The sequence below is a fragment of the Poecilia reticulata genome, linkage group LG21 (assembly GCF_000633615.1).
Source record: "Poecilia reticulata strain Guanapo linkage group LG21, Guppy_female_1.0+MT, whole genome shotgun sequence".
NCBI lineage: Eukaryota > Metazoa > Chordata > Actinopteri > Cyprinodontiformes > Poeciliidae > Poecilia > Poecilia reticulata.
This window is the reverse complement of record NC_024351.1, coordinates 669,697-679,203: the sequence shown is the minus strand read 5'-3', so window position 1 is coordinate 679,203 and position 9,507 is coordinate 669,697. Positions and strand designations below refer to the sequence as shown.

The 9,507-nt window shown below is 51.0% G+C and overlaps 2 protein-coding genes across 3 annotated transcripts in view; both read left to right on the top strand.

Moving 5' to 3' along the window:
* Nucleotides 1-6,146, top strand: part of filip1b (filamin A interacting protein 1b) — a 14,809-nt gene extending 8,663 nt beyond the window's left edge. The window contains exons 3-6 of the mRNA XM_008396947.2: nt 1,028-1,201; nt 1,653-1,831; nt 2,091-4,698; nt 5,739-6,146. Coding sequence (XP_008395169.1) covers nt 1,028-1,201; nt 1,653-1,831; nt 2,091-4,698; nt 5,739-5,912 — 3,135 coding nt within the window. The 3' untranslated portion in view covers nt 5,913-6,146. The remainder of the gene's footprint in view (nt 1-1,027; nt 1,202-1,652; nt 1,832-2,090; nt 4,699-5,738) is intronic.
* Nucleotides 6,147-6,798: 652 nt separating this feature from the next.
* LOC103457042 (cell cycle control protein 50A-like) overlaps nt 6,799-9,507 on the top strand; it is an 8,633-nt gene continuing 5,924 nt past the window's right edge. For both annotated transcript variants that reach the window (XR_532361.2, XM_008396948.2), the window contains exons 1-5: nt 6,799-7,205; nt 8,015-8,134; nt 8,203-8,310; nt 8,379-8,466; nt 8,541-8,687. Coding sequence is in view for 1 of the 2 variants with exons in the window: in XM_008396948.2 (XP_008395170.1) it covers nt 6,951-7,205; nt 8,015-8,134; nt 8,203-8,310; nt 8,379-8,466; nt 8,541-8,687 (718 nt within the window). In the remaining variant the exon portion in view is untranslated. The remainder of the gene's footprint in view (nt 7,206-8,014; nt 8,135-8,202; nt 8,311-8,378; nt 8,467-8,540; nt 8,688-9,507) is intronic.

The window sequence follows — 9,507 nt, the reverse complement described above, 5'->3', positions numbered from 1 at the left end:
ACCTGGGGGGTAAAACCTGGGGGTAAACACCTGGGGAGTAAAACACCTGGGGGGTAAAACACATGTGGGGTAAAACCTGGGGGTAAACACCTGGGAAGTAAAACACCTGGGGGGTAAAACACCTGGGGGGTAAACACCTGGGGAGTAAAACACCTGGGAGGTAAAACACCTAGGAGGTAAAACACATGTGGGGTAAAGACCTGGGGGGTAAAAACCTGGGGGGTAAAACACCTGGGGGGTAAAACACCTGGGGGGTAAAGACCTGGGGGGTAAAACACCTGGGAGGTAAAACACCTGGGGGGTAAAACACCTGGGGGGTAAAACACCTGTGGGGTAAAACCTGGGGGGTAAACACCTGGGAGGTAAAACACTTGGAGGGTAAAACCTGGGGGTAAACACCTGGGGGGTAAAACAGGTTCAAAATGTTACTGCAGGTTATTTACATAAAATCTGACAATTTATGGATTTTTAAAAAATCTGAAATATTCTGAAGAAAATCCCAAAGCAGAATGCTGACACGCGATTGGCTGGCGTTTCTCTTCCTTGGTGCTGATTGGCTGCAGCCCGGATGTTAGCTTGTGCGTTAGCGTCCAGATGAACGTCTCTGCTGGTTCAGCAGCTTTCAGAGGAAACGTCCAGGTGGATTTTATTGAATTATTTGCATAATAAATGAAAACCTTCCCACTGATTTTTACAACAGTTGTTAGATGTTTACATCGCTGTAAAGCCGCCATCTTGAGAGACATCTGAGTCCCAGTCGGTCGGCACTTCCTGCCGCTTCAGCCGTTTCCTGTCTGAGACGAATTATGGTGATTACTATTATTCAAATGGAATTTTGACTTTAATCGTTTTGGGTTTTTTAAAATGTTAAATGTTGTTCAGGTGATGATGGATGGAAACAGATGGGCTGATTGATTGATTATTGGTTGGTTTATTGATTATCCTCCGTTCTGTCGGACTCTTCTCCATGTTCTGGTTTCTGGTTCCTCCGGGTCCAGAACCGATCTGAGCCGTTTTCTGTCCTCAGGCCCGGGATGACGTCATCAGGCTGCTGCGGTCCGACAGAACCGGACCGGAGACCCTGGAGGCCCACTACGGCTCTGCTGCCCCCTGCAGGCCGCTGCAGGCGCTGCAGAGGGACGCCACGCTTCTCCATGGCAACCAGCGCACAGAGGACGTGTACGAGAGGCCGATGGCTGAGGTCAGAAGGTCAAAGCGGGTCTGACCGACTCCTTCCAGCTGATTGGGCCCTTTGACCCGGTCCGGTTCTGATTGGTTTAAATGTTTGTTGAACATTCTGAGCTAAACTTCAAACAAGCCCTCAGCATGATGCTGCCACCACCGTACAGTTGGTATCTTTATTGGTAGATTTTTAGAATTTATGTTTAAATCATTTGATTTATTATTTATTTTTAATTTGTTACAAATATTTTTATTAAATTTTTTAAAATTTTGTGTTTTTTCCTTTTTTATTTTTGTTTATTTTTTGTATTCTTTTATTTTCTTATTTGTTATTCTTTAATTTTTGTATTAATTAAGTCAGCGGTGTGGCCCAGAGCTGCAGCAGGACCCCCAGGCTCTGCGGAGCAGCCGGTTCCGGCGTGGGAACCGGGCCGGACGGTTTGCTGACAGGTTCTGGTCTCGTCCTGCAGCTGGACCGTCTGGAGGACAAGCAGAAGGAGACGTACAGGCGGATGCTGGAGCAGCTGCTGCTGGCGGAGAAATGCCACCGCCGCACCGTCATGGAGCTGGACGGCGAGAAGCGGAAACACGCCGACTTCATCAACAAGAGCGACGACTTCACCAACCTGCTGGAGCAGGAGAGGGAGAGGTGAGCGCCGCGCCTGCTTCTGCCCGGGGCCGGCTGCGCTCAGCTGATTTATGAGCTGCTAGTCGTCCAGAACTCCTGATCCGAAGAGAGGAACCGGAACCAGAACCGGATCTGAAGCAGTGAAGCAGCAGCTGCTGCACAGCGTTTAGTTCTGTTCAATTTAAATTCTATTCAATGAATTAAATATTTTAATGACATTTTGTGATTTAATTTTGATTTAAGATGTACTGAGTGACTGCCGGCCCGGTTCCTCCCTCAGACTGAAGCGGCTGCTGGAGCAGGAGAAGGCCCAGCAGGCCCGGCGGGACCAGGACCAGCGCCGGAGGCTGGACACGCTGCAGGACGAGCTGGGGAAGCTCCAGTCCTTCACTCTGCTGCTGGCGGACGAGCGGCAGCTGCACGTCCAACACATCGGCCAGCAGGACCAGAAGATCCAGGACCTCAGCCAGAAGCTGCAGGACCGGGAGCGGCGGCTGGCCGCGTCCAGCACCGCCGCCCTGCAGGACGGGCAGAAGGCGCTGCGCCTGGAGGCGGAGCTGGAGGCCCAACAGGCGAGGTTCAGGCAGGAGCACCAAGACCTGCTGGCCAAGATGGCCGACCAGGAGTCCCAGAACCAGCAGCTGAGGCTGAAGCTGGACGGGCTGGCGCAGAGGGCCGGGGAGCTGCAGGACAGGAACGCGCTGCTGCAGAAATCTGAGGAGGACCTGCAGCAGCTGCGGGAGAAGATCGGCAGTGGAGAGCGCGGGAACTCCTCCCTCACCGCAGAGCTGGAGAACCTGAGGAAGAAAGTCCTGGAGATGGAGGGCAAAGACGAGGAGATCACCAAGACCGAGACGCAGTGCAGGGAGCTGAGGAACCGGCTGCAGGACGAGCAGAACCGCAACCAGGAGCTGCGGCTGCAGGTGGACGGCCTCCAGAAGAGGATGGCGGAGCTGGACAGGCTGGAGGCGGCGTTCGGCAGGAGCCGGACGGAGAGCGCCCAGCTGCACCAAAACCTGGAGAAGGAGAGGAAGGCGGTGAAGGACCTGGGCACAGACCTGGAGCGGCTTCGGACTCGGCTGAAGGAGCTGGAGTCGTCCGAGTCCAAGCTGGAGACAAACGAGTCGGCCCTCAGAGAGGAACTGCTGAAGCTGAAGTCCTTCACCATCATCCTGGTGGACGAGAGGAAGACGATGGGGGAGCGGCTGAAGCAGGAGGAGCAGAAACACGAAGACTTGAGTACGATGCTGAAGGCAGAGCAAGGGAAGGTCACGGAGGTCACCGAGAAGCTGATAGAGGAGAGCAAGAAGTTCCTCCGGTTCAAGTCAGAGACACAAGTCCAGCTGGAAGGTCTGACTCTGGAGAGGGAGGAGCTCCGATCGACGCTGAGGAACAGCGAGGGAGAGCGCGACGAGCTGAACGAGAAGCTGAAGAAGATGGGAGCAGACAGACTGGAGGAGATGGCCAACAGAGACCGAGAAGAAGACGACCGAGTCCAGAAGCTCACCACCGAGATAGAGAGGCTTAGAGGCCGGCTGGAGCAGCTGCAGGTGGTGGAGGGAGACCTGATGAGGTCGGAGGACGAATACGACCTGCTGGAGAAGAAGTTCAGACACGAGCAGGACCGAGCAAACACGCTGTCCAAGCTGGTGGACGAGATGAAGGCTCAGGTGGCCAGGAGCAAAGCAGTGGAGCGAGGCGAGGCCAAGAGCCTGGAGGCCCAGCTGAGGATCCGCTGCAAGGTGGAGGAGGCCAAGACCAGAGAGCTGCGGGTCCAAGTCCTGGCCCTCAAGGAGAAAATCCACGAACTCATGAACAAGGAGGACCAGCTCTCCCAGCTGCAGGTGGACTTCTCCGTCCTCCAGCAGAGGTTCCTGGAGGAAGAAGAGAAGAAGAGGCGCCTGAGTGTGGATGTGGAGAACCTGGCCAGGGAGCTGGAGGCCTCGAAGCGCTACAGCCGAGCCCTGAGGCCCGGTGTGAACGGCAGGAGGATGGTGGACGTCCCTGTCGCCTCCACGGCGGTCCAGACGGAGTCAAACGGGTCGGCCGAGGACGAAACCGCAGCCGGATTTATCCGGAAGTCCGTTCAGGAGGAGAACCACCTCATGAACAACCTCAGACAACACGGCCTGAAGAGGCCGGCGGTTCTGGATCGATACCCTCCGGCGTCAGCAGACCATGGAGGGAGACCCTCAACACCCTGGATGGGCAAGAAGGAGGCCGTCACTCCGACTCAGACCAGAGGCTCCTCCTCAATGCCCCCGAATCTGGGACGACCCCTTCACATCCGTGTGACACCAGACCACGGGTCGAGCACGGCCACCCTGGAGATCACCAGCCCGCGGGCTGAGGACTTCTTCTCCAGCACCACCATCATCCCAACGCTTGGTCTTCAGCAGCCTCGCATCACCATAGTCCCCAAACCCTCAACTGTCTGTACTGTAAGCAGAGACCCTGATCGGGTCAAGTCTCCAGTTACGGTCACCAGCATCTCCAGGACCAAGAGTCCAGAGAAGCCCAACAGCATCGCTGGGCTGCAGTCGCCGGTGTCCATCATCACAGTCAGCACCACGCCGGTAGCTGAGGCGTGTGCTTCATCCGACCCTCACGAGAGCACCACCAGGCGGACGCTGATCAAGATGACACCACCAGACAGGAAGTTCAGCAGCAACATCATAACGACGGAGGACAACAAGATCCACATCCACCTGGGCTCCCAGTTCCAGAGGAGCGCTGAGGGCAGCAGCAGTCCTCTCAGACCAACAGGCAGTAGCTGCGACTGCCAGGAAACTGGAACGGTGCTCCGCTCCCCACGCCAGAACAAGATGACCAGCAGTATAACCATCAACCCTGTGACCACTGCAGCGTCCAGACCCACGCAGTCTCTGGTGAGTGTCTGTGATCTCCTGACACTTCAAATGCTTCTGAATTGTTGCAGGTGACTGAGGATTATGCAGGTATCAGATGGTGTTCTGGCTCCTGATCCGATGGAAATTCGGTCTGACAGTGTATGCAGCAATTAGAAGACATTAAAGCAGGGGGTCCAAGGTGGGTCCTGGAGGCATCCTGTGTCTCTCCCTGGTTTAGCACTCCTGCATCAAATGATGGCTCGTTAGAGACCTAAGCAGAACATTGACCTGCTGAGGAGGCTGTTACAGCCACCAGGGAGAGACTAGAACATGCAGGATGCCGGGGAACCAGGACCCACTGTGGACACCCTGTTTTAAAGTCAGTGGGTCCTCACTGACCACCAGCATCTCCAGCTGCCCAACCAACCGAGACATCAGGTCTATTTTTGTTGAAACTACGCAACAATTACAAGTTAAAGTCATTGTTTGTGGCCTTGCTAGCCGCTGCTAGCCATTCCATGTGACTGCGACTCAGGTTGTCTGACCATGACGGACCTTGGGGGTGTTTTGGTTGGCAACTGTATCTTCGACTGTCTGACCAAGATGGACCGGGAGTCATATTTAGGTCACGAGTGAGAGAAGAGCTTAGATGCAGAAGTACAGCACCAGAGTGAAATGGAGATCTGGTGTGAACACTGAGTTTTACTTCCAGACCGTGTTGTTTATGCTAGCAGAGTCTCATTGACACATGGTGGGTATCAACATGGCTGAAATAAGTGCTTCATCGTTAACATTTATGATTAGCGCTTCATGGTTAGCGCGTAGGGCTGCCACCTTTCATTAAAATAAGGGACCATATGTAGAGGGGGGGCAGCCCTATTAGCGCTGATAGCTTTTTAGCTAGCGGTGCCCCCCACTGGTCGTTGGCTTCAAAGGGGGAACATGCTAACATCTACTGCTGGTAACGGCTTAAAACGTTACTAGAAAAGTTCAGAACTGTCCCTTTAAGAGGGTCGGGTCTTCAGGGTTTCTCCATCCAGGACCCGTGTCTCCTGCTCATCCTGGTTTTACGTTTCCAGCTCAGTTCGGCTCCGAGCGCAGCCTCACGGATCCCTGTGCAGCTCAACGGGAAGACGGTTGTGGGTGTGTCCGCTGTGACGAGGCTGGAGTCCCGGGCCGAAGGCCCGGCGGTGAAGATCGAGCTGAGGAAGTCGACGGTGTGCAGCTCGGCCTCTGCAGCAGGAAAGAGCTGAGAGTCTGATACCGAGGATCCGGCTGCTCATCGGTCACTACTTCGGTTTGCTGCTTCGAACGGATGCTGATCCCAGCCTGGTTCTGTTGGGTTCTGTTGGGTTCTGTTTGCACCGTCGCCAAGCTGCTGTCACTGTTCCTGTTTGATGCCACGCCAGCTTCACTGCAGGTTTGGACTCCAGAGGCACCGACACCATTTCTGACCAGAACCAAATAAACTATCTATCTGAACTTCAGCTTCTTTCTCTTGTCTGAGTCAAACCTCACAGTGAACGGATCCAACATGGTCACCTTTCTGAATTTAAATCAAGTGGCTTTTTAAGACACGTTTCGGTAAATTGAAACGAAATTAATTTAGCTATTTCATCTGACTCAAATAATCCATAAAAATGTCCAAAAACACGCATATGTATGTTAATTCATCACACAGATTATTGCTGCATATTTTGTATTTATTTTGTCGGTTTGTTACATTTTATTTCAGCAAATATTTCTTTAGTCAAGTGCAATATTTTGACAGATCATCACTGTTTAATTCAGTATGATTATTTTAGATGTTCAATGAATTAAATTTTTTTTTAATTTGATCATTTATTAGTTTAACTGCTTTATGTGTCCCATAACTGCAGCTACATTATTTATATAGTTTTGATTGACTTTAAATCATTTTTCTGAGTTTTATATTTAATTTATGGAGGAGATATAGGGGTTACAGAAAAATGAATTCTGAGATTTAAGTCAGAATTTAATTACATATATTATTTAAAGTCCATTTTAATTGATTTTATCCTCGTGTATTTTGTTATTTTAAGTTTTTAATTCCAGATTTATTAACTGCATTACCAAAACGAGCCGGAAGATGGCGCCTTTGAAACAAAACAAACACTGTCCTCGTCTAGACGGCAGGGGGCAGCACTGGTCCTAGAGAAGTAGGAGGAAGACGTTGGTGGCTGCTGTGATTTTATAACAATGCTTTAAATCCGTCAGTTTAACGGTCAACAGTTGTTTCACAAACCTCTCGCTGGAAACAACCGCTGACAATGATGGCCTCCAGCTACAAAGACGAGGACGGACACATCACCGTGTCGGGATCCGGAGCCGCGGCCGGGGGCGGAGGCGGCTCTCTGCGGAACAAGAAGCCTGAAAACACCGCTTTCAAGCAGCAGAGACTCCCGGCCTGGCAGCCCATCCTGACCGCAGGGACCGTCCTGCCAGCCTTCTTCATCATCGGCCTCATGTTCATCCCCATCGGCATCGGCCTCTACGTGACGTCCAACAACATCAAGGAGTTCGAGGTAGCCATGTTTGTTAGAGAATCAACAGAAACCGTTAATCAACCCAGTGACACGCTGTTATAGCCCAACCAGACTCCGTCCAGAAATCTGGTGTTTTAGAGACATTTCCTCCTGGCGTGTTTAAACTGCTCTCTCTGCTGGAAAGTGAACATTTGTTTCGAAGACTTGGCCCCTCCGGATGATTCCGCTAAAAGAAAAATAAAATAAAAACATAATTAACACCAAAGAAATTAGCTTTAAAAACATTTTCAACCAGACTTCGAAAATATGGCATTTTAGTGACATTTTATTCCTTTTTTTATATATATATAAAATACACCCTTTATTACAATTTCATAAAGATTTATTAAAAATAAAACGTTCTGCTTGATTCGGCATAAATAAAAATTTCAAACAGACCAAGTTTAAAAAATGTGTCAACCAGACTCCATCCAGAAATCTGCTGTTTTAGTGACATGTCTTTGGTTTGAACATTTAAAATACGGTCCTGTTCTTAATTGTATGGATCGAACCAGCTCTATTTACCGTTTCTATGGAGGATTTGACAAATAAAATGAAATAAAAACGGAATCCTTGAATAAAGCTCCATTTGTTCCGTCTTTGTAAAACATTCCCTGCATAAATATTTCTTTAGAAAGCTGAGGTCCTCTGGGTGATTTGGCAAAAGTTTAAAAGACAGACATAATTAACAGTAAAGCCAAGTTTTAAATGTTTCAACCAAACTCATTTTAGTGACGACCCAGTGCAGCTGTTGGGTTGAAACGTTTCAGATCCATGATGCTGAGCATCTAACGATGGTTTCTGTCCAGGTCGATTACACAGGAGCAGAAATGTCCAGTCCGTGCTTTACCTGCTCCCAGAACTTCAGCTGGAACAGCACCAAGCCGTGCACCTGCTCCGTCCCCTTCCACCTGGACCAGCCGTACGAAGTAAGAGCCGCTGTCTCCGGGTGACGGCCCGCTGCCGCCGGGGCCTAACCGTCTCCTTCCGCCCGCAGAGCAACGTCTTCATGTATTACGGACTCTCCAACTTCTACCAGAACCACCGGCGGTACGTCAAGTCCCGAGACGACAGCCAGCTGAACGGAAACGAGGAGTCCCTCAGGGTGAGCTGCGCTGCTCAGGACGCTCTGCTGCATCCAGCCGTTGCGTTTATTTCTCTGCCTCCCGACAGAAACCCAGTAAGGAGTGCGAGCCGTACGCCAAGCAAGGCAACAAGCCCATCGCGCCGTGCGGAGCCATCGCCAACAGCATGTTTAACGGTGACGACTCGGCCTTTCCCCGCAGAACCGCTCCACATCTCCTGCTGAATTCATGCAGTATGTTTATTTTCTAGACTCACTGGAGCTGATTTACAACGACCCAAACGGCAGCAAGGTCCAGATCCCGCTGACGGCCACGGGAATCGCCTGGTGGACGGACAAACACGTGAAGTTCAGGAATCCTGGAGCAGAAAACACCAACCTCACCGTCGCTTTCCAAGGTACCATCAGTTCCTGTAACGAGCCGAGCCGCCCGGTCCAAACCGGAGTCCGGTCCGGTCTGCTGCGGGTCCAAACCGGAGTCCAGTCTGGTCTGCTGTGGGTCCAAACCAGAGTCCGGTCCGGTCTGCTGCAGGTCCAAACCGGAGTCCGGTCTGGTCCGGTCTGCTGCGGGTCCAAACCAGAGTCCGGTCCGGTCTGCTGTGGGTCCAAACCAGAGTCCGGTCCGGTCTGCNCGGTCTGCTGTGGGTCCAAACCAGAGTCCGGTCCGGTCTGCTGCGGGTCCAAACCGGAGTCCGGTCCGGTCTGCTGCGGGTCCAAACCGGAGTCCGGTCCGGTCTGCTGCGGGTCCAAACCGGAGTCCGGTCCGGTTCAAACCGAGACAGAAAAACGTTCTTATTTTGATCTCTTTGGATTCCTGAGGAATCAAAGTGGACAGAACCTGGTGATGCAATAAGTCAGTTAATCAAACCATAAAATGAGATCAATAATTTCCTTAGACAGAAATGATTGTTTTTCTCTTTCTACCAGTTTTGTTGATTTATTTTGGATATTTAAAATGTTTTCCAGTTCCAGAGTTAAATTTCATTAGAATCTAAAGTTTTTATTATTATGTCAGTTGAAAATGGCTTCAAAACAACAAAACCATCATTTATCAGAACAACTTCTGGGTCGATTTATTTATTACTGTGAGAAGCAAAGAAATAAAGTGAAATAACTCAAAGCGTAGAATATAAGAATAGATCAGACACCACCACGATAAGGTGGGCTGCCACCTTATCGTGGTGGAGGGGTTTGAGTGTCCCAATGATCCTAGGAGCT